Source organism: Oncorhynchus tshawytscha, linkage group LG15 (genome assembly GCF_018296145.1).
Source record: "Oncorhynchus tshawytscha isolate Ot180627B linkage group LG15, Otsh_v2.0, whole genome shotgun sequence".
NCBI lineage: Eukaryota > Metazoa > Chordata > Actinopteri > Salmoniformes > Salmonidae > Oncorhynchus > Oncorhynchus tshawytscha.
The window spans coordinates 30,763,057-30,788,164 of record NC_056443.1 but is presented as its reverse complement, the minus strand read 5'-3'; the positions used below and the strand labels follow the sequence as shown (position 1 = coordinate 30,788,164).

The 25,108-nt window shown below is 45.7% G+C and overlaps 1 protein-coding gene across 3 annotated transcripts in view; it reads left to right on the top strand.

Moving 5' to 3' along the window:
• Nucleotides 1-25,108, top strand: part of LOC112239867 (VPS10 domain-containing receptor SorCS2-like) — a 450,420-nt gene that overhangs the window by 360,609 nt on the left and 64,703 nt on the right. For all 3 annotated transcript variants that reach the window (XM_042298460.1, XM_042298459.1, XM_042298458.1), the window contains exons 4-7: nt 13,210-13,374; nt 15,429-15,502; nt 18,914-18,978; nt 21,092-21,210. In XM_042298460.1, coding sequence (XP_042154394.1) covers nt 13,210-13,374; nt 15,429-15,502; nt 18,914-18,978; nt 21,092-21,210 — 423 coding nt within the window. The remainder of the gene's footprint in view (nt 1-13,209; nt 13,375-15,428; nt 15,503-18,913; nt 18,979-21,091; nt 21,211-25,108) is intronic.

The following is a 25,108-nucleotide window of genomic DNA, read 5'->3' as shown; positions in this document are numbered from 1 at the left end:
TGGTGCGAAAAGTGCAAATCAATCCCAGAACAACAGCAAAGGATCTTGTGTAGAGGTACAGGTACAAAAAGTATCTATATCCACAGTCAAACGACTCATATATCGACATAACCTGAAAGGCTGCCCAGCAAGGAAGAAACCACTGCTCCAAAACCACCATAAAAAAGCCAGACTACGGTTTGCAACTGCACATGGGGATAAAGATCACACTTTTTGGAGAAATGTCCTTTAGTCGGATGAAACAAAAATAGAACTGTTTAGCCATAATGACCATTGTTATGTTTGGAGGAAAAAGGGGGAGGCTTGCAAGCCAAAGAACACCATCCCAACTGTGAAGCACAGGGGTGGCAGCACCATGTTGTGCCTTGCTGCAGGAGGGACTGGTGCACTTCACAAAATAGATGGCTTCATGAGGAGGGAAAATGATGGGGATATATTGAAACAACTTCTCAAGACATCAGTCAGGAAGTTAAAGCTTGGTCGCAAATGGGTCTTCCAAATGGACAAGGACCCCAAGCATACTTCCAAAGTGGTGGCAAAATAGCTTAAGGACAACAAAGTCAAGGTATTGGAGTGGCCATCACAAAGCCCTGACCTCAATCATATAGAAAATTTGTGGGCAGAACTGAAAAAGCGTGTGCGAGCAAGGAGGCCTAGAAACATGACTCAGTTACACCAGCTCTGTCAGGAGGAATGGGCCAAAATTCACCCAACTTATTGTGGGAAGCTTGTGGAAAGCTACCCGAAATGTTTGACCCTAGTTAATCAATTTAAAGGCAATGCTACCAAATACTAATTGAGTGTATGTAAACTTCTGACCCACTGGGAATGAGATTAAAGAAATAATAGGTGAAATACATAATTCTCTCTACTATTATTCTGACATTTCACATTCTTGAAATAAAGTGGTAATCCTAACTGACCTAAGACAGTTAGGATGTCAGGAATTGTGAAAAACTGAGTTTAAATGTATTTGGCTGGTGTATGTAAACTTCCGTCTTCAACTGTACATTTTGCATTCTTTTTACATAAAGTTAGTTTAGGCACTCTCAGTGTATTAAGTGTTTTATGGTTGAGAACCTGCTGAAGAGAGGTCAATTAGTGGTCTATGAAGAAATTACCCAGGTGGATCTACGTAATCACAACAAGGTGTCCACGTTTTTCAAAACGTCTATGGGTGAAGTCAAAGTAAACATCAGTTATTGACTTTTAAGCTGAGACACTGTTACCTAACTGAAACCAAAAACACTCTTTTCGGACTGGGGGTTTCACATCTTGTTAAATTAAGGGTTAAGGTTTGGGATAAGTTTAAAATAGGGTTAAGTTTAGGAATGAAGTCAGAGTGGTTAAGGGTTTAAGTTAGGGAAAGACTTCAAATAGAAAAACAAAAACGATCGCCTGGGATTGAGCACTCAACCCTCGGCACCAGAGATCAGCTTTTACCCTGCTCCAGTCTACTTGAAGGTAACAGCTTTTACCCTATCAAGCCACCAGGCTACTTGAAGGTAACAGCTTTTACCCTGGCATGCTCCAGTCTACTTGAAGGTAACAGCTTTTACCCTGGCATGCCACCAGTCAACCTGAAGGTAACAGCTTTTACCCTGGCATGCCACCAGTCAACCTGAAGGTGACAGCTTTTACCCTGGCAAGCCACCAGTCAACCTGAAGGTAACAGCTTTTACCCTGGCATGCTCCAGTCAACCTGAAGGTAACAGCTTTTACCCTGGCAAGCCACCAGTCAACCTGAAGGTAACAGCTTTTACCCTGGCATGCTCCAGTCAACCTGAAGGTAACAGCTTTTACCCTGGCAAGCCACCAGTCAACCTGAAGGTAACAGCTTTTACCCTGGCAAGCCACCAGTCAACCTGAAGGTAACAGCTTTTACCCTAGCAAGCCACCAGTCAACCTGAAGGTGACAGCTTTTACCCTGGCAAGCCACCAGTCAACCTGAAGGTGACAGCTTTTACCCTGGCAAGCCACCAGTCAACCTGAAGGTGACAGCTTTTACCCTGGCAAGCCACCAGTCAACCTGAAGGTGACAGCTTTTACCCTGGCATGCTCCAGTCAACCTGAAGGTGACAGCTTTTACCCTGGCATGCCACCAGTCAACCTGAAGGTGACAGCTTTTACCCTGGCATGCCACCAGTCAACCTGAAGGTGACAGCTTTTACCCTGGCAAGCCACCAGTCAACCTGAAGGTGACAGCTTTTACCCTGGCAAGCCACCAGTCAACCTGAAGGTGACAGCTTTTACCCTGGCATGCCACCAGTCAACCTGAAGGTGACAGCTTTTACCCTGGCATGCTCCAGTCAACCTGAAGGTGACAGCTTTTACCCTGGCAAGCCACCAGTCAACCTGAAGGTGACAGCTTTTACCCTGGCATGCCACCAGTCAACCTGAAGGTGACAGCTTTTACCCTGGCATGCTCCAGTCAACCTGAAGGTGACAGCTTTTACCCTGGCATGCCACCAGTCAACCTGAAGGTGACAGCTTTTACCCTGGCAAGCCACCAGTCAACCTGAAGGTGACAGCTTTTACCCTGGCAAGCCACCAGTCAACCTGAAGGTAACAGCTTTACCCTGGCAAGCCACCAGTCAACCTGAAGGTAACAGCTTTTACCCTGGCAAGCCACCAGTCAACCTGAAGGTGACAGCTTTTACCCTGGCATGCCACCAGTCAACCTGAAGGTGACAGCTTTTACCCTGGCATGCCACCAGTCAACCTGAAGGTGACAGCTTTTACCCTGGCATGCTCCAGTCAACCTGAAGGTGACAGCTTTTACCCTGGCATGCCACCAGTCAACCTGAAGGTGATAGCTTTTACCCTGGCATGCCACCAGTCAACCTGAAGGTGACAGCTTTTACCCTGGCAAGCCACCAGTCAACCTGAAGGTAACAGCTTTTACCCTGGCAAGCCACCAGTCAACCTGAAGGTGACAGCTTTTACCCTGGCATGCCACCAGTCAACCTGAAGGTGACAGCTTTTACCCTGGCAAGCCACCAGTCAACCTGAAGGTGACAGCTTTTACCCTGGCATGCCACCAGTCAACCTGAAGGTGACAGCTTTTACCCTGGCATGCTCCAGTCAACCTGAAGGTGACAGCTTTTACCCTGGCATGCTCCAGTCAACCTGAAGGTAACATCTTTTACCCTGGCATGCCACCAGTCAACCTGAAGGTGACAGCTTTTACCCTGGCATGCCACCAGTCAACCTGAAGGTGACAGCTTTTACCCTGGCATGCCACCAGTCAACCTGAAGGTGACAGCTTTTACCCTGGCAAGCCACCAGTCAACCTGAAGGTGACAGCTTTTACCCTGGCATGCCACCAGTCAACCTGAAGGTGACAGCTTTTACCCTGGCATGCCACCAGTCAACCTGAAGGTGACAGCTTTTACCCTGGCATGCCACCAGTCAACCTGAAGGTGACAGCTTTTACCCTGGCATGCTCCAGTCAACCTGAAGGTGACAGCTTTTACCCTGGCAAGCCACCAGTCAACCTGAAGGTAACAGCTTTTACCCTGGCATGCCACCAGTCAACCTGAAGGTGACAGCTTTTACCCTGGCAAGCCACCAGTCAACCTGAAGGTGACAGCTTTTACCCTGGCATGCCACCAGTCAACCTGAAGGTGACAGCTTTTACCCTGGCAAGCCACCAGTCAACCTGAAGGTGACAGCTTTTACCCTGGCATGCCACCAGTCAACCTGAAGGTGACAGCTTTTACCCTGGCATTCCACCAGTCAACCTGAAGGTGACAGCTTTTACCCTGGCATGCCACCAGTCAACCTGAAGGTGACAGCTTTTACCCTGGCATGCCACCAGTCAACCTGAAGGTGACAGCTTTTACCCTGGCATGCCACCAGTCAACCTGAAGGTGACAGCTTTTACCCTGGCATGCCACCAGTCAACCTGAAGGTGACAGCTTTTACCCTGGCATGCCACCAGTCAACCTGAAGGTGACAGCTTTTACCCTGGCATGCCACCAGTCAACCTGAAGGTGACAGCTTTTACCCTGGCATGCCACCAGTCAACCTGAAGGTGACAGCTTTTACCCTGGCATGCCACCAGTCAACCTGAAGGTGACAGCTTTTACCCTGGCATGCCACCAGTCAACCTGAAGGTGACAGCTTTTACCCTGGCATGCCACCAGTCAACCTGAAGGTGACAGCTTTTACCCTGGCATGCTCCAGTCAACCTGAAGGTGACATATTTTACCCTGGCATGCCACCAGTCAACCTGAAGGTGACAGCTTTTACCCTGGCATGCCACCAGTCAACCTGAAGGTAACAGCTTTTACCCTGGCATGGGTAAACCGTTGCCCCTAGTGGTCCTTTTTGAAGGCAATTCTAGATTTTCTGGGACCTGGATGGACGTTTTACTTTGACTTCAAACTAGATCGATCTCCCTGTGATTACAACATCAGACAGACAGACAGACAGACAGACAGACAGACAGACAGACAGACAGACAGACAGACAGACAGACAGACAGACAGACAGACACACACACACACACACACACACACACACACACACACACCAGGCAGTGCAGGGAGAGAGACAGACAGACACACACCAGGCGGTGCAGGGAGAGAGACAGACAGACAGACACACACACACACCAGGTGGTGCAGGGAGAGAGACAGACAGACACACACCAGGCGGTGCAGGGAGAGAGACAGACAGACAAACAGACACACCAGGCAGTGTAGGGAGACACAGACACACCAGGCGGTGCAGGGAGAGAGACAGACACACACACACCAGGCGGTGCAGGGAGAGATCCTCACAGATGAACACTCATACTGTGACTCACTGTGATTATTAAGTCTGAAGTCATTCCTCAGAGGTCCCTCTCTCTCTCTCTCTCCTTACTCTCTCTCATTCTCCTCCATGACTCGTTCTCTCTTCCTCTCTCTCGTGCCCTTTCTATCTCTCTCTCTCTCTTTCTCTGGTAACTGGAAAGGGAGAGAGAAATGCCAGAGTGTGATTGAACAACACCTTCATGTTCTAATGGGAAGCTTAGCCTCTGACTGTACTATGAGAGAGAGAGAGAGGCACAACTATGACAACATAACCAACAAAAATGGGTCACAACTCCTGCAGCTCTGCAGAGCCGGGTCGTGTCCTGCCAGTCGCCACTAGTGTAGTACAAATGCACTTGCCTCTGGAAACTAATATCCATAATGCACGGGCTATGGTTAATGCATTAAGGGATGTAGCTGTGGGTAGTTGGTCCTTCCTGACACCTCTGACACAGTGTACTACTCTCTGTTGGGGCTGTCACTCCTTTCCCTGGTGTAATGGATATCATCTATCACCCAGTCCTCTCCCTGGATGGCTAGCATACTGTGGTGTGTGTGCTGGGGTGAGGTGTGTGTGTGGGTGCATGGTGTGCACACAGGTGTGGGTGCATGACTAGGGTTGCAAAATCCAGGGACCTTTCAATAAATTCCGGATTTCCATCTTATTCCGTCCTGACTCCGGGAATGCTCCAACCGGGATTTCAGGAGAACCAGGGAATTTATTGAAAGGTCATGGAATTTTGCCACCCTATGCGTGACCATTTGTGTGTGTGTGTGTGTGTGTGTGTGTGTGTGTGTGTGTGTGTGTGTGTGTGTGTGTGTGTGTGTGTGTGTGTGTGTGTGTGTATGACACTTTCCTGTGAACATAATTTTTTCTTTAGTTCTCAACTTATGAATTTGATTTGTAGACTTTTTCACAATGCTGTGTACTTTCTCATAGCTAGTCCTGGGAAGATTTTAATAACGTTATGTCAATATAATCTTAAATCTCCCAGGCAATCCTGACAATACGACTCTCTGGTTTATACAGAGCATAACGCGGCTCACCACTCCCCTATTGCACAGTTCCTGCTCTCACTGAAAGTCAACACGGTCAATTTGCATATGTAATTGGGTGGAAAGTAATTGTGCTGCAGCTACATTCAGAAAATGGCAACCGTGAAAGACTAACCAACGGGTTCTGTGTTTCTCCTCAGATGGACAGGAGTGTCCTAAGACATTTACAAACAAAACTCAACTAGAAATCTGTGTTCTATCCAAGGTGATAAACATTACTATGGTGCGCTGGCTTCAGTTTACAGTCAGGTGGAGATGGAGAATTTTTGCATGTTTGCTACTCTGTGATTGGTTGACCGGGGACAGTAGGTGTATGGTTCTCTGTGCTGGCTGAAAGAGACTCTTCCATTGATTGCTGTTTTCTACAGAATAGACATACAAAGATCCATAGATTGGCCTGCAATGGATTACCTCTGTGATAAAGGCCTGTGTGTGTGTGTGTGTGTGTGTGTGTGTGTGTGTGTGTGTGTGTGTGTGTGTGTGTGTCAAATCAAATCAAATCAAATTTTATTTGTCACATACACATGGTTAGCAGATGTTAATGCGAGTGTAGCGAAAAGCTTGTGCTTCTAGTTCCGACAATGCAGTAATAACGAACAAGTAATCTAACTAACAATTCCAAAAAACTACTGTCTTATACACAGTGTAAGGGGATAAAGAATATGTACATAAGGATATATGAATGAGTGATGGTACAGAGCAGCATAGGCAAGATACAGTAGATGATATCGAGAACAGTATATACATATGAGATGAGTATGTAAACCAAGTGGCATAGTTAAAGTGGCTAGTGATACATGTATTACATAAGGATGCAGTCGATGATATAGAGTACAGTATCTACGTATGCATATGAGATGAATAATGTAGGGTAAGTAACATTATATAAGGTAGCATTGTTTAAAGTGGCTAGTGATATATTTACATCATTTCCCATCAATTCCCATTATTAAAGTGGCTGGAGTAGAGTCAGTGTCATTGACAGTGTGTTGGCAGTAGCCACTCAATGTTAGTGGTGGCTGTTTAACAGTCTGATGGCCTTGAGATAGAAGCTGTTTTTCAGTCTCTCGGTCCCAGCTTTGATGCACCTGTACTGACCTCGCCTTCTGGATGACAGCGGGGTGAACAGGCAGTGGCTCGGGTGGTTGATGTCCTTGATGATCTTTATGGCCTTCCTGTAGCATCGGGTGGTGTAGGTGTCCTGGAGGGCAGGTAGTTTGCCCCCGGTGATGCGTTGTGCAGAACTCACTACCCTCTGGAGAGCCTTACGGTTGAGGGCGGTGCAGTTGCCATACCAGGCGGTGATACAGCACGACAGGATGCTCTTGATTGTGCATCTGTAGAAGTTTGTGAGTGCTTTTGGTGACAAGCCGAATTTCTTCAGCCTCCTGAGGTTGAAGAGGCGCTGCTGCGCCTTCCTCACGATGCTGTCTGTGTGAGTGGACCAATTCAGTTTGTCTTTGATGTGTATGCCGAGGAACTTAAAACTTGCTACCCTCTCCACTACTGTTCCATCGATGTGGATGGGGGGGTGTTCCCTCTGCTGTTTCCTGAAGTCCACAATCATCTCCTTAGTTTTGTTGACGTTGAGTGTGAGGTTATTTTCCTGACACCACACTCCGAGGGCCCTCACCTCCTCCCTGTAGGCCGTCTCGTCGTTGTTGGTAATCAAGCCTACCACTGTTGTGTCGTCCGCAAACTTGATGATTGAGTTGGAGGCGTGCGTGGCCACGCAGTCGTGGGTGAACAGGGAGTACAGGAGAGGGCTCAGAACGCACCCTTGTGGGGCCCCAGTGTTGAGGATCAGCGGGGAGGAGATGTTGTTGCCTACCCTCACCACCTGGGGGCGGCCCGTCAGGAAGTCCAGTACCCAGTTGCACATGGCGGGGTCGAGACCCAGGGTCTCGAGCTTGATGACGAGCTTGGAGGGTACTATGGTGTTGAATGCCGAGCTGTAGTCGATGAACAGCATTCTCACATAGGTATTCCTCTTGTCCAGATGGGTTAGGGCAGTGTGCAGTGTGGTTGAGATTGCATCGTCTGTGGACCTATTTGGGCGGTAAGCAAGTGGGTCTAGGGTGTCAGGTAGGGTGGAGGTGATATGGTCCTTGACTAGTCTCTCAAAGCACTTCATGATGACAGATGTGAGTGCTACGGGGCGGTAGTCGTTTAGCTCAGTTACCTTAGCTTTCTTGGGACCAGGAACAATGGTGGCCCTCTTGAAGCATGTGGGAACAGCAGACTGGTATAGGGATTGATTGAATATGTCCGTAAACACACCGGCCAGCTGGTCTGCGCATGCTCTGAGGGCGCGGCTGGGGATGCCGTCTGGGCCTGCAGCCTTGCGAGGGTTAACACGTTTAAATGTCTTACTCACTTCGGCTGCAGTGAAGGAGAGACCGCATGTTTTCGTTGCAGGCCGTGTCAGTGGCACTGTATTGTCCTCAAAGCGGGCAAAAAGTTATTTAGTCTGCCTGGGAGCAAGACATCCTGGTCCGTGACTGGGCTGGGTTTCTTCCTGTAGTCCGTGATTGACTGTAGACCCTGCCACATGCCTCTTGTGTCTGAGCCGTTGAATTGAGATTCTACTTTGTCTCTGTACTGGCGCTTAGCTTGTTTGATAGCCTTGCGGAGGGAATAGCTGCACTGTTTGTATTCAGTCATGTTACCAGACACCTTGCCCTGATTAAAAGCAGTGGTTCGCGCCTTCAGTTTCACACGAATGCTGCTGCCATCAATCCACGGTTTCTGGTTAGGGAATGTTTTAATCGTTGCTATGGGAACGACATCTTCAACGCACGTTCTAATGAACTCGCACACCGAATCAGCGTATTCGTCAATGTTGTTGTCTGACGCAATACGAAACATCTCCCAGTCCACGTGATGGAAGCAGTCTTGGAGTGTGGAGTCAGCTTGGTCGGACCAGCGTTGGACAGACCTCAGCGTGGGAGCCTCTTGTTTTAGTTTCTGTCTGTAGGCAGGGATCAACAAAATGGAGTCGTGGTCAGCTTTTCCGAAAGGGGGCGGGGCAGGGCCTTATATGCGTCGCGGAAGTTAGAGTAACAATGATCCAGGGTCTTTCCACCCCTGGTTGCGCAATCGATATGCTGATCAAATTTAGGGAGTCTTGTTTTCAGATTAGCCTTGTTAAAATCCCCAGCTACAATGAATGCAGCCTCCGGATAAATCGTTTCCAGTTTGCAGAGAGTTAAATAAAGTTCGTTCAGAGCCATCGATGTGTCTGCTTGGGGGGGGATATATACGGCTGTGATTATAATCGAAGAGAATTCTCTTGGTAGATAATGCGGTCTACATTTGATTGTGAGGAATTCTAAATCAGGTGAACAGAAGGATTTGAGTTCCTGTATGTTTCTTTCATCACACCATATCACGTTGGCCATGAGGCATACGCCCCCGCCCCTCTTCTTACCAGAAAGATGTTTGTTTCTGTCGGCGCGATGCGTGGAGAAACCCGCTGGCTGCACCGCTTCGGATAGCGTCTCTCCAGTTAGCCATGTTTCCGTGAAGCAAAGAACGTTACAGTCTCTGATGTCCCTCTGGAATGCTACCCTTGCTCGGATTTCATCAACCTTGTTGTCAAGAGACTGGACATTGGCAAGAAGAATGCTAGGGAGTGGTGCACGATGTGCCCGTCTCCGGAGTCTGACCAGAAGACCGCTTCGTTTCCCTCTTTTTCTGAGTCGTTTTTTTGGGTCGCTGCATGTAATCCACTCCATTGGTTGTAAGGCAGAACACAGGATCCGCGTCGCGAAAAACATATTCTTGGTCGTACTGATGGTGAGTTGACGCTGATCTTATATTCAGTAGTTCTTCTCGGCTGTATGTAATGAAACCTAAGATGACCTGGGGTACTAGTGTAAGAAATAACACGTAAAAAAACTAAAAACTGCATAGTTTCCTAGGAACGCGAAGCGAGGCGGCCATCTCTGTCGGCGCCGGAAGTGTGAATGATCTGTGTGTGCGTGCGTGCGTGTTTGTGTGCGTTTGTGTGCGTTTGTGTGTGCGTGTGTGTGCGTGTGTGTGTGTGTGCGTGTGTGTGCGTTCGTGTGCGTGTGTGTGTGCATGTGTGTGTGTGTGTGTGTGTGTGTGCGTTTGTGTGCGTTTGTGTGCGTTTGTGTGTGCGTGTGTGTGCGCGCCACAGTGCCTTACGTTTCTGTGTGTCCCCACCATGTGATAGTATTTGTTTACCCAGTGACGTATGCCCATGGCATTAGTGTCTCTTCATCTCTCCAGGTTGTACAACAACAACTTTGTCCTCAGATCTGTTCTCAGATCTGTCCCACCATCATTTCCCCATCCCATTATACACAACATGTATCAGTAAAGATGGATACCACTTGCTGTAATAGGATTTTAAGACAGCTAAGCAGATTTGTGTGTTTGATGACAAATTGTATGACTAAATAATAGACATTGAGGAACAACTTGTTTTAACCAATCAGCATCCGAGATTAGAGGAAGTGACGGGACTTTCAATGTTGTTGTTTTGCTTCACGAAACCCACGGGACAGATTAAGCGCAAATCACTGACGGGCGATTGGAAAGGATGTAGACAATTGAATTGATGGAAGCCACAATCTATCTGCAACATTAACAGCTGATCTGCCACCTAAACATGTAATAATAATCACTGACGGCTCCAATATGATCAGAAGCTGGGAATAGCTCCCACAAGAGAGTGCCGGTTGTCTGATGCCTAAACATACGGAGTGGCATAATTACACACCTTACTGTATTCAGGTTCCTGTACGTCCCCCGGTGTATCATACACCCCCTATGCTGTCTCAAGTGTAGACACCGGACGTTTTCAGGGCCAGCTTTTATCTTCGACACCCAATAGGAGCACTGTACTGAGTGAGCGTGACTTTGTTACTCGGAGGAAATCGTTTTGAGTGGTGGATGTGATGAAAAGATAATCGGACCTCTCAGGAGCGTTACTGTAGTTTCTCTCGCCTTGTACTGGCTTCTGAAAGTTCATGGCTTAGTTTTTGTCATGATGTTAAGTCAGGGAGAAGAACCAAGTTTGAGGTTTAACCTTGATTCCCATTGTTTGGCTGCTTTTCAAGAGATTGGCTGTTCTGTCGGCTTGACAACAGCACCACTCATAGGTTGGCTGTTCTGTCGGTTTGACAACAGCACCACTCATAGGTTGGCTGTTCTGTCGGTTTGACAACAGCACCACTCATAGGTTGGCTGTTCTGTCGGCTTGACAACAGCACCACTCATAGGTTGGCTGTTCTGTCGGTTTGACAACAGCACCACTCATAGGTTGGCTGTTCTGTCGGTTTGACAACAGCGCCACTCATAGGTTGTCAGCAGTACTGCAACACCAGTACTGTAGGTCATTTTATTTTATTTATTTAACTAGACAAGACAGTTAAGAACAAATTCATTTTTACAATGAGGAAAGGTATGGGATATAAGACAGGCAGGGCTAGCCTAAGTTATTCAATGTCTCGCCCTAATCCAATAACTCTTAACCATAACCCTAACCTTAACCCCAAACCCGTAACACTTAATCTAACCTTAACCCAAAACTCCTAACCCTAAACCCTAAGCTTAAAATAGCCTTCTTCCTTGTGGGGACTGGCGAATATGTGCTTTTTTTTAGGACAAAACAAGCACACACACACAATCCTCCTGAAACAAAACATCTCACTTGCCAGCCTGAGCTCCTAATTACTTTTCCTCCGTATTCATGCTTTCCATTCCTCCCTCCATCCCTCCCTCCGTCCCTCCGCAGTGCCTCTTCTCCCCATCTCTCCACAGGCGGCATGGCAGCTGTATGCAGGCAGAACAAACAGGCAGGCTAGGGGTTGTTAATTGACCGTGGCTCTCCATAGAAGCCAGCTTAGACCCGGCTTGCTCATCCAACCCTTACACACACACACACACACACACACACACACACACACACACACACACACACACAAAACGCTTACACACAAGCACACAGCCCAGAGTGGGGAGCCCTTAGTAATACTTAAGGTATGAGGGGCATAGCAATAGCAATGTGGAGCGAGAGGGAGAGAGAGAGGAAGAGAGAGGGAGATAGAGAGAGAACAGGAGGAGAGAGAGGAGGAGAGAGGGAGCGAGAGGATGAGAGAGGAGGAGAGAGGAGGAGAGAGATGAGAGAGGAGGAGAGAGATGAGAGAGGAGGAGATAGATGAGAGAGGAAGAGAGAGGAGGAGAGATGAGAGAGGAGGAGAGAGATGAGAGAGGAGGAGAGAGATGAGAGATAGATGAGAGAGGAGGAGAGAGGAAGAGAGATGAGAGAGGAGGAGAGAGATGAGAGAGGAGGAGATAGATGAGAGAGGAAGAGAGAGGAGAAGAGATGAGAGAGGAGGAGAGGAGAGAGGAGGAGAGATGAGAGAGGAGGAGAGAGATGAGAGAGGAGGAGAGAGATGAGAGATAGATGAGAGAGGAGGAGAGAGGGAGAGATGAGAGAGGAGGAGAGAGATGAGAGAGGAGGAGATAGATGAGAGAGGAAGAGATAGATGAGAGAGGAGGAGATAGATGAGAGAGGAAGAGAGAGGAGAAGAGAGATGAGAGAGGAGGAGATAGATGAGAGAGGAAGAGAGAGGAGGAGAGATGAGAGAGGAGGAGAGAGATGAGAGAGGAGGAGAGAGATGAGAGATAGATGAGAGAGGAGGAGAGAGGAAGAGAGATGAGAGAGGAGGAGAGAGATGAGAGAGGAGGAGATAGATGAGAGAGGAAGAGAGAGGAGAAGAGATGAGAGAGGAGGAGATAGATGAGAGAGGAAGAGAGAGGAGAAGAGAGTATGTAAGATAACTTGTGCTATTAAACATGCCACACATTCAGTAGATACAGTTTGCCCCATCTTTCTCCTCTTTGGATGATTTGCTCATGACTGAGTGTTGCAGATAACAGAATTTTGAGCAATACGATTGGCTAATAAGTTGGTGTTGATCATAGCTTAGCCCTATTGATGGTTATCCTGTCCAACACTTAATGGTGATTGGTGAGATGGTAAACTCAGAGTTCCCCACTACAATTTGTTCCATTTATGAGCTATAAATATATTAGAATATTAGAATATTAGATAATCGATATGGTGTCTCTACTGAGTAAGAGGTAGACCACGGTGATGAAGTGTTCTGGTGGCCTTGAGAATGGCCCTGATTATGAGTACGGTGTGTGTGTGTGTGTGTGTGTGGGGGGGGTCTCTACAACTACCATAAAACTGCTGACAGAACAAAATCATTTCAACTCATCAACTACACTTCTCCTCATTCAGATATTACCACATTACACATCCCTTATCCGTATCTACATTCTGACCTCTGACCTCTCTCCCCTCCCCTGTCAGGTGATCCTGGTGAGTTCGTCCATTAACGAGCGGGACCAGTTGCTGTTCATCAGTACAGACGAGGGCTCCTCTTTCCAGCGCCAGCCCCTCTCCTTCACTGCTGAGACCCTCCTCTTCCACCCTAAGGAGGAGGACAAGGTGCTGGCTTACTGCAAGGAGGGCAAGGTGGGTCACCATCAAAAGACCACGTCACAGTCCGATTGTTCCAGACTTAGACGTCTGTTGTTTTTTTTATGAGGAGATTGCCCTGAACAAAATCACCATCGTTCAGCTGCAAAACAGTCGATCAAAAGCTATTTCTAATAAATACGGCCACTTACTACCAACCTGAGCATTTTATGACAACAGGTCTACAACAAAGACAAACTCATAGCAGGAGTTTCCTTCCCTTTCACTGTGTTGCTTGATTCCAACTAGGTCTCACAGTCTCACGTCAGAATTAGACGTTCATCCATGTTTCTCAAACTTCACATTTTGACATTGTTGCAAACATCACATTTCAAAGTGTTTAAGGTTACGTTTAGGCATTAACTTTGTCATGTTAGAGTTAAGTTTACACAGTAAGTCTGAAAGCTTAAAGTTAGGCATTAACTCCAAATGGTTACGGTAAGGTTTAAGGTTTGGAACAGTCTTAAAGCAAACATCTTAAAAACAACTTTCTTTTGCTGGATTTGAACTTGCAACCTTTGGGAATCAGATGCCTATCCGCCATTCCAGTCTACAATGCCCTAGCAAAAACCCAAACCTAGGTAACAGCGCACAACTTTGCCCCTAGTGGCCAGTTTCCACAGCATCTCCCGATGGACGGCGAATACTGACTTGTATCACTGGTGACCTGGCTGCTTAATGAATTAACTGGATAAGATAGCCTTCCCCACACAAAGACAGCATTTAATAGCATACTGTTGTTTTATTTACAGAATGGCTTTTTTTATTCATAGTTGGTGCAATGATTACATATTATTCTAGTTTACATTGCTGAAAAGAGGGAGTAGGTGGGTAAAGAGAATTTCCCTAAGGCACAGATTTAGGATCAGTTTTACCTTCCCTGGATCCCAACCATAGCCGTTTTTAGAAGAAAGTGCAAAAGTGTCCTCAGACCAGTGTCTGGGGACATCTCTGCATGTTCTGTCTCTTCGATCTCTTCTCCGATAACTCAGACAGTCACAGTAGCAACAGCATATGGAGGGAACTCCACTTTAATAATTAACAATTAATTAAACATGAAATTAAATGAGGTTTTAATCTACTCCATGTGGCCAGGCTACAGATGGAGAGTCAAAAATCATTTAACAGTGCAAAAAAAATAATTTCATATTAATATGTTTATAGGGAAAGATAGTTTTTTGAGATCACTCCATGGGATTCCTATCAAGGTTATTCTTTGAGAATGTTGTGATGGTCAGGTTTGATTTAACGAGGTTCTGGCCATCTAGTTTTATTATGTTTGCTCAAAATGAATAAATGGGGCTCTCTGGAATTCAGTGAGAGATTCTGTGTTTTGTAAGCGTATTGTAAGTGCATGTACACTTACAATACACTGTGTGTGTGTGCGTGTGAGTGTGTGTGTGCGTGTGTGTGTGCGTGTGTGTGTGGCACTAAGGGAATGTGTACAGGCTCAGGGGTGAAATCATTTTTGTTCTTTTCATATGTCTTCTGGGATACCTTGTGAGAAAAATCTATACATTTTCATTATAAAGCCGATCAATGGTGCACATGCACACACAACAAACACACAACCACACAGACACACACACACACACACACTTACAACCACACACACACACACACACACACACACACACACACACACACACACACACACACACACACACACACACACACACACACACACACACACACACACACACACACACACACACACACACACACACACACACACACACACTCAAATTCACTCACATGGAATGGCCTACTAAGATGAATAGAGGTTGGCCTGGTGTAGGTGAACCGTAAAATTCACTTGCTTGACTTACTGGACTTTTCGCTCTACTACACACAACCTCCCCATTCGCTACACACACAGAGGGACGTACAGGGATGACACAATCACCAATACGGACATGAAAATCTCCGACAACCATCCAGTTCACCTCCATTCAAATCCTGTTTATCTGGATTTGTTTTCATATCAATTCATGTCATTTCTACTGAGTAAACAACTGTTGTTTGATAGGTTGGATTTTTTTATTTCACAGCTCTATGTGTCCATGGATTTGGGCCGGAAGTGGACTCTAATGCAGGAACGAGTAACCAAGGGCAGAATATTCTGGTAAGTTCTGATCACAAATCTGTCCTTATAATCTAACTTGCTTTATTTGCCATTCAGTAACTCTGCCTTTACAACATAAAATATAGCTGTGAGTTTTAGATCTCCCCTTCTGCATCCATTTTCCCTCCCTCCCTCCCTCCCTCCCTCCCTCCCTCCCTCCCTCCCTCCCTCCCTCCCTCCCTCCCTCCCTCCCTCCCTCCCTCCCTCCCTCCCTCCCTCCCTCCCTCCCTCCCTCCCTCCCTCCCTCCAGTTCTGAGCAGAAGGTCATATATCGAGACTGCCTGCTGTTTTCTTCTCTCAGAGAAATGATCGGCTTCACAATGGCTGGTTCCAGATCAGTGGTTATGAAGCCAGTAGTGTTGAGACCTGGACTGGTCTGAGTTATCAGCTGGTTCCAGATCAGTGGTTATGAAGCCAGTAGTGTTGATACCTGGACAGGTCTGAGTTATCAGCTGGTTCCAGATCAGTGGTTATGAAGCCAGTTGTGTTGAAACCGGGACATCCTTGATTTATCTGTCCAAACCCAATGCACAAATCATCCCAAGCTAGAGCGTTAAAAACACTCCAACCTGAGGTAACTCCTGAGTGGCGCAGCGGTCTAAGGCACTGCATCTCAGTGCAAGAGGCATCACTGCAGTGCCTGGTTCGAATCACATCTGGCCATGACTGGGAGTCTCATAAGGCAGTGCACACTTGACCCAGTGTTGTCTCTCATTGTAAATAAGTATTTGTTCTTAACTGACTTGCCCCCCAAAAATGTACTTCTCACTATGGGTCTAGATAGGCTATTCCTAACCTGCTTTCTTTGTCAAGCAGAAGTTGTGTCTGATAACAGGTCTAGGATCAGATTGCACAACCAAATCCAGACCTTTGACCACTAATAGTTAACTGATTTTAGATCTGGCCTTAGAGGCAATTTCCTCACACTTCCCAATGCATTGCATTTGAACATATGGATCCCATCTCAAAGGGTATTATTTATGATGTATACATTGGCAGTAGATGGAGAAAATAAGAGATCAACTGTGATGTACTATACAGTGCCTTGCAAAAGTATTCATTTTTCTATATTTCTTTTTTGCATTACAAGCTGGAATTGAAATAGATTTTTATTTGGAATTCATGTAATGGACATATAAACATGTTTGGTGTTTGCCAAAAGGCATGTGGGAGACTCCCCAAACATATGGAAGAAGGTACTCTGGTCAGATGAGACTAAAATTTATATTTTTGGACGTCACGGAAAATGTCTGGCGCAAACCCAACACCTCTCATCACCCCGAGAACACCATCCCCACAGTGAAGCATGGTGGTGGCAGCATCATGTTTTTCATCGGCAGGGACTGAGAAAATGGTCAGAATTTAAGGAATGATGGATGGCGCTAAATACAGGGAAATTCTTGAGGGAAACCTGTTTCAGTTTTCCAGAGATTTGAGACTGGGACAGAGGTTCATCTTCCAGCAGGAGAATGACACCTAAGCATACTGCTAAATCAACACTCGAGTGGTTTAAGGGGAAACATTTAAGTGGCCTAGTCAAAGCCCAGAACTCAATCCAATTGAGAATCTGTGGTATGACTTAAAGATGGCTGTACACCAGCAGGAACCCATCCAACTTGAAGGAGCTGGAGACATTTTTCCTTGAAGAATGTGCAGAAATCCCAGTGGCTAGATGTGCCAAGCTTATAGAGACAAACCCCAAGAGACTTGCAGCTGTAATTGCTGTGAAAGGTGTCTCTACAAAGTTTTCAGTTTTTTTGTATTATTTCTTGTTTGTTTCACAATAAAAAATATTTTGCTTCTTCAAAGTGGTAGGCATGTCATGTAAATCAAATGATACAAACCCCCCCAAAAAATCCATTTTAATTCCAGGTTGTAAGGCAACAAAATTGGAAAAATTCCAGGGGGAGGGATGTAATACTTTTGCAAGCCATTGTACATAATCCACGGAGCACATGTGTCAACCCAACCACTGACTACTAATAAAACCATCACCATTTGTTTTTGCCAGTGACTCTCTGAACAATACAATAATATCCAGTATGTAGTGAGGCGTAAAATGCTAACAGAGACACAGTAGTTATATGTCTAGGGCCTAGTTGTTCCTGCTCAAATCATAGGGTCAAGATTTTATTTTTCTCTAACTAGAACACACTAGGGCTGAGAGTGCTTTCTGACCACATGCGCTGACACGGAAAACTCCTGGGCCTTAAAAAGCCTCTCAAAGCATCCATGCTTTCCGATAGGCCAGCATTAGCTGATTGTTAGGCTTGTAATAGCCTTGTTCTCCCTGTGGAAGAGAAGAATGGTCTGGAAGCCAATCCTGATAAATCAAGTTCACTTGAAAGAGCTAGTCAGCTACTATCTGACGGGGTGGTCCGTCCAACAAGATGTATGCCACAGACATTGATGCTTTATACAACTCTGTTTCTCTACTTATTCAGAGTTGGGTTTAGAGGTTGTTACTGGCTAGTGGCTATCCCAGGAAATAGAACTGAGGTGAACTGGTTACGGGTTTCGTGAACTTGTGGCTCGTGTGGTGTTGATGGCCATGAGCAGACGGAAAGAACATCTCAGAGAATGCCAAACTATGTGAGTAGAATACTGATATTATGGCAGACGTTTGATAGAATACAAAAAGGAGTTGTGTTCTCTCTCTCCCTCCCTCCCTCCTTTCCTCTTTCCCTACCTCCCCCATTCCTTCTCTCCCTCTCTTCCACAACCTGCTACAGTAATTGCACATACAGGCTCTTTATACGGACCGTAATGAAGGTTTTATATATTTAACATATATCTTTAAAGAGCTGAGGAGGTTTCACAGACTTCACTACTGACTTCTAATCAGAGAGAAAGGGGCAAAGGGAAGAGGGAGAGTGGCGGGAGAGAGGGGGAGAGGGGAAAGAGAGAGAGGGGGAGAGGGGAAAGAGAGAGAGGGGGAAAGAGAGAGGGGGCAGAGAGAGAGGGGGTTGAGAGAGAGGGGCAGAGAGAGGGGGGGGCAGAGAGAGAGGGGGTGAGAGAGAGCGGGGAAAGAGAGAGGGGGAGAGAGCGAGATGGGGAGGGGGGGAGAGAGAGAAAGAGGGGAAGAGAGAGAGAGCTGGGAAGAGAGAGAGAGGTGGGGAGAGTGGGGGTGGGGAAAGAGAGATGGATGGGGGGGAGAGAGAGGTGGGAAGAGAGAGAGAGGTGGGGGGGGAGAGCAGGGAAAGAGAAAGAGAGGGAGAAAAGAGAGAGGAGGGAGAGAGAGGGGAAAAGAGAGAGGGGGGAAAGAGATAGGGAGGAAGAGAGAGAAAGAGGGGGGAAGAGAGAAATAGGGAGGAAGAGAGAGAGAGAGGGAGGAAGGGCGGGTGAAGTGCACAAGAAGATGAGTTCTGTTGTTCCAACTTTCAACTTGAATTCTAGCTTCCTCTGTCTCAGGTCTGTGGCTGGTGTAGATGTGGACCCTGACTTGGTGCATATGGAGATGCAGGACACAAGTGGAGGTACTGTGCTGTTCTTTCAGTGTGCACACATGTCTGGACTTTCTGTGAACTCTATCCTTACCCACTTCCTCACTGACTATACACTATTACAGAGTGAGTACACCTACTTCCTCTAGTATCCCTTGAACACACATTGCCACCCTCAACTACCCATTTCTCATTTTCCTCCTCTCCATTCAAGACAAGTCTACTGTCTGTTCCACTCCCACAGGCACCAATAACCTTTCTCTCTCGATCCCTCTCCTTCTCCTCCTATTGGCCTGTCCCTTATCTGCCTCTGAAACCTCAGTGTAGACTCCGGCAATAAAGGGGGTGATGGGTTGACCTTCTAGTGAGGTCATGGTGGAGTCAGGGGGGAGTCAGGGAGAAGTCAGAGGGGAGTCAGGGGGAATTCAGTGCCCAGGTCCCCAGTCAGAGGGGATTGTCACATCAGCAGCCAGCCAGGTTAGCTCTGCACTACCCACCAAGGGGGTAATAGGAGTGTGTAGAGTGGAGGGTGTAGAAGGAGTGTGCGTGTGTGTGTGTCTGCATGCCTATGATAGAATGCATGTGTGTTTGCTTTAAAATGCTGAGCCATGTCTTCCCGCTCGGTACACTTTGACAACCCATCATTCCACAGAGTAGACCAGGAGAATAAAACAGACTGGAAGACAGGGAAAGAAGGAGAGGAAGGACAAATGAAGGAGAGAACATGTTAATGCCTTGTTTGTTACACAACACATCTCCCCTGATATGAAGTCACTTAAAACAAATCATCTTCCCCCCCAAAAAATGAGAAACAACTTCCAAATCCCATAGGTGTGTCTATACTTTCTGATGGGGAACTGAACATGCAGCTTAGAGTCTGGAACCTGTCATCTGGAACAAGCCTGGGCCGTGTTTTTTCAGAGAACCAGAGAGGCTGTCTGTCTGGCCCAGCTGCCCAGGCAGGAGAGCTCTTCCTTGGGCTAGGCAGAGCCACATGGTCCTTCTCCCCCCACCCTCCCCCACCTCTCCATCCACGGCAGCTCCCACTTCCAGACAGATTGGTTAGAGGGGCCTGGGCGACCAGGCATGCCAGGCCAAGCTGTTCCCCCTGCGCCCCCGTCACCCTGGGTCCTGTCAAGGTTAAACGATGGCAGGTACCAGGGGGGGCGGATGGTGGCCTGGTGGCCTGGTCACACAATCTACCTGAGCCCGAGAGAGAGGCCTTAGGCCAGCACACAAGCCTGGGACTTGCCTAGGGTCTATGCCCAGGGATGGTGAGTGATGAGGGGGTAGATGGGAGGTAGGGGTGGAGGGTTGATGGATGAGGCTGGCTCGCTGGGAGGCTGGCAGGGTCTGTGTGTGTCGTTAGGGAGATTGATGTGGAGAGTGGCGAGGCTGCTAATGCAGACACATGGACACACTGTCGTCTAGTCACACATCCAGATACATAAAGCAACACAATGAACAGGCCTACACAGACTCACATAAACAGGTTAACCTGGTTTAACTCTATTAAAACATCTCCACGTACCATCAACCAGTTTTTCACACTATCCACATAATTCATGTCGGTAACCACGGTAACCATGGTGGTCTTTTATGTGGTAATCGATGTCTGTAGGGCCAAAACTACTATTTTCCTCATTTTTTACTTTCGTTTTACCTTCCAGCTGCCTTGTCAGCCTCCTTGGGGTGCTGAGAAGTATTTCTGTCTGTAATAAAACACTTTTGTGAGGGAAAACCCCATTCTGATTGGCTGGGCCTGGCTCCCCAGTGGGTGGGCTTATGCCCTTCCAAGGCCCACCCATGGCAACATCGCTAGCTTGTCATCTCCCTGACGACTCTTGCCACTACAGTTGTTGCTGATGCAGATGCTGTGTGTGAAATTCGGTATGGTTCAACGTAAAACCCCACCCCACACCAAATCTAACGAAACAACCTCAAAATTGGTACATTTAGATTTTTACATCAACAAATAACCTTAAATTCATTGGATTTTTATGTCTTATCAAAATGAAATGAAACCAATAAATACATTTACGCAATTAAATATATTTCTGAAAAACATTTGAACATTGTCCCCTACAATAATGTGTATTCTGGGGGTGGGGCTCTAACAACTGCCCCCTTAATTCTCTCTCCCCAGGGTACCTGTATGTAACCTGTCTGATCCAGAACTGCTCAGACAAGACCGTAACGGCTCAGTTCCTGGGGAAGATTGACCACAACTCTCTCTCAGTCCAGGACGACTACATATTTGTCAAGGTAAAGACACATTTATTATTTGTGATGTGTCTTCACGATTGTTTGGTTATAATGTGCCACAATGGTATAGACACAATGGTATTGGAGGCTTGCTTGATTTTATACAACCTGTGTTTATCCAGGTTAGTGTTATTGTGATTACATTTATTTTTCAAGAGAGACATGGTCCAAGACAGCAGCAGGGGGGAACAACATTTCAGACACATCTCATAGACAAACCAGAAACAAAATACATACAGAAACATACAAAAACATCTGAGATAAAAATCAACCATATGTATCACTGCATAAAATCCTAATGACATCCTCACGATTGAAATGTCCCTCTCTAAATCTACACACTTTGGCATTCATATATGAAGGAATGTTAATGAACGCTTGCTTATGAAGGAATGGTTGTTTGTAAGGACATTACACGTCATATGATGGAGCTCCCATTGTCACTAGTGGGCTTAATAGCTATAATAGTAGCTATGCTGAAATAGTAGCTATAATAGCAGCTATAATAGTATCTATAGTAGTATCTATAGTGGTATATATAGTAGTATATATAATAGCAGCTATAGGAGTATCTATAGTAGTATGTATATAGTATACATATATAATAACAGCTAAAGTAGTATCTATAGTAGTATCTATAGTAGTATCTATAATAGTATCTATAAAAGTAGCAATAGTAGCTATAATAGTAGCTATAATAGTATCTATAGTAGTAGCTATAATATTATCTATAGTAGTAGCTATAGTAGTAGCTATAGTAGTATCTATAGTAGTATCTATAATAGTATCTATAGTATTATACATAATAGTAGCTATAGTAGTAGCTATAATAGTATATATAGTAGTATCTATAATAGCAGGTATAGTAGTATCTATAATAGTATCTATAATAGTAGCAATAGTAGCTATATTAGTATCTATAGTAGTAGCTATAATAGTATCTATAGTAGTATCTATAATAGTATCTATAATAGTAGCAATAGTAGCTATATTAGTATCTATAGTAGTAGCTATAATAGTATCTATAGTAGTAGCTATAATATTATCTATAGTAGTAGCTATAGAAGTAGCTATAGTAGTATCTATAGTAGTATCTATAATAGTATCTATAGTATTATACATAATAGTAGCTATAGTAGTAGCTATAATAGTATCTATAGTATTATACATAATAGTAGCTATAGTAGTAGCTATAATAGTATCTATAGTAGTATCTATAATAGCAGGTATAGTAGTATCTATAATAGTATCTATAATAGTAGCAATAGTAGCTATATTAGTATCTATAGTAGTAGCTATAGTAGTATCTATAGTAGTATATATAATAGCAGGTATAGTAGTATCTATAATAGTATTTCTAATAGTAGCAATAGTAGCTATAGTAGTATCTATAGTAGTATCTATAGTAGTATACATAATAGCTATAGTAGTATCTATAGTAGTATATATATAGTAGTATCTATAATAGCAGCTATAGTAGTATCTATAGTAGTATCTATAATAGCAGGTATAGTAGTATCTATAGTAGAATCTATAGTAGTATCTATAGTTGTAGCTATAATAGTATCTATAATAGCAGCTATAGTATTAGCTATAGTAGTATCAATAGTAGTGTATATAGTAGCGGCTATAGTAGGATACATAATAACAGCTATAGTAGTATCTATAGTAGTATCTATAGTAGTATCTATAATAGTATCTATAATTGTAGCTATAGTATTAGCTATAATAGTAGCTATAATAGTATCTATAGTAGTTGCTATAGTAGTATATATAGTAGTAACTATAGTAGTAGCTATAGTAGTAGCTATAGCATAATCTATAGTAGTATCTATAATTGTATATATAGTAGTAGGTATAGTATTATCTATAGTAGTAACAATAATAGTAGCTATAATATTAGTTATACTGTAGTAGTAGTTATAGTACTCATGCTGCCAAACATACCCTTGTAAAACTGACCATCCTACCAATCCTCGACTTTGGCGATGTCATTTACAAAATAGCCTCCAATACCCTACTCAACAAATTGGATGCAGTCTATCACAGTGCAATCCGTTTTGTCACCAAAGCCCCATATACTACCCACCATTGCGACCTGTACACTCTCGTTGGCTGGCCCTCGCTTCATACTCGTCGCCAAACCCACTGGCTCCATGTCATCTACAAGACCCTGCTTGGTAAAGTCCCCCCTTATCTCAGCTCGCAGGTCACCATAGCATCTCCCACCTGTAGCACACGCTCCAGCAGGTATATCTCTCTAGTCACCCCCAAAACCAATTCTTTCTTTGGCCGCCTCTCCTTCCAGTTCTCTGCTGCCAATGACTGGAACGAACTACAAAAATCTCTGAAACTGGAAACACTTATCTTCCTCACTAGCTTTAAGCACCAACTGTCAGAGCAGCTCACAGATTACTGCACCTGTACATAGCCCACCTATAATTTAGCCCAAACAACTACCTCTTTCCTACCTCTTTTGACTGTATGTTTGTTTTACTCCATGTGTAACTCTGTGTCGTTGTATCTGTCGAACTGCTTTGCTTTATCTTGGCCAGGTCGCAATTGTAAATGAGAACTTGTTCTCAACTTGCCTACCTGGTTAAATAAAGGTAAAATGAATAAATAGTAGTAGCTACAGTAGTATCTATAGTAGTAGATACTGTCACGGCCGTCAAAAGAACTGGACCAAGATGCAGCGTGGTGAGCGTACATTTTCTCTTATTTTTTAAATGACGCCGTCAAAACAATAAACAATACAAAACAAACCGTGAAGCTTAAGGCTATGTGCCATCATACAAATTTAACTTCCCACAAACACAGGTGGGAAAAAGGCTACCTAAGTATGGTTCCCAATCAGAGACAACGATAGACAACTGTCCCTGATTGAGAACCATATCCGGCCAAAACATAGAAATAGAAAATCATAGAAACACAAAACATAGAATGCCCACCCCAACTCACACCCTGACCAAACCAAAATAGAGATAAATAAAAAGGATCTCTAAGGTCAGGGCGTGACAGTACTGCCCCCCCAAAGGTGCGGACTCCGGCCGCCAAACCTAAACCTATAGGGGAGGGTCTGGGTGGGCATCTATCCGCGACGGCGGCTCAGGTGCGGGACGCAGACCCCGCTCCACCGCTGGCTCACCCCACTTTGGTGGCACCTCTGGTGTGGGGACCCTCGCCGCCGACCCCGGACTGGGGACCCCCGTAGCGGGCCCTGGACTGGGCACCCTCGTTGCGGGCCCCGGACTGGAGGCCGTCGCTGGGGGCTCCGGACTGGAGAACGTCACTGGGGGCTCCGGACTGGAGAACGTCACTGGGGGCTCCGGACTGGAGGCCGTCTCTGGAGGCTCCGGGCTGGAGGCCGTCTCTGGAGGCTCCGGGCTGGGCGCAGGCACAGGACTCACCAGGCTGGGGAGACACACAGGAGATCTGGCTCTGGGAGCAGGCACAGGACTCACCAGGCTGGGGAGACATCAAATCAAATCAAATCAAATTTATTTATATACACCTTCATACATCAGCTGATATCTCAAAGTGCTGTACAGAAACCCAGCCTAAAACCCCAAACAGCAAGCAATGCAGGTGTAGAAGCACGGTGGCTAGGAAAAACTCCCTAGAAAGGCCAAAACCTAGGAAGAAACCTAGAGAGGAACCAGGCTATGTGGGGTGGCCAGTCCTCTTCTGGCTGTGCCGGGTGGAGATTATAACAGAACATGGCCAAGATGTTCAAATGTTCATAAATGACCAGCATGGTCGTATAATAATAAGGCAGAACAGTTGAAACTGGAGCAGCAGCACGGTCAGTTGGACTGGGGACAGCAAGGAGTCATCATGTCAGGTAGTCCTGGGTCATGGTCCTAGGGCTCAGGTCCTCCGAGAGAGAGAGAGAGAA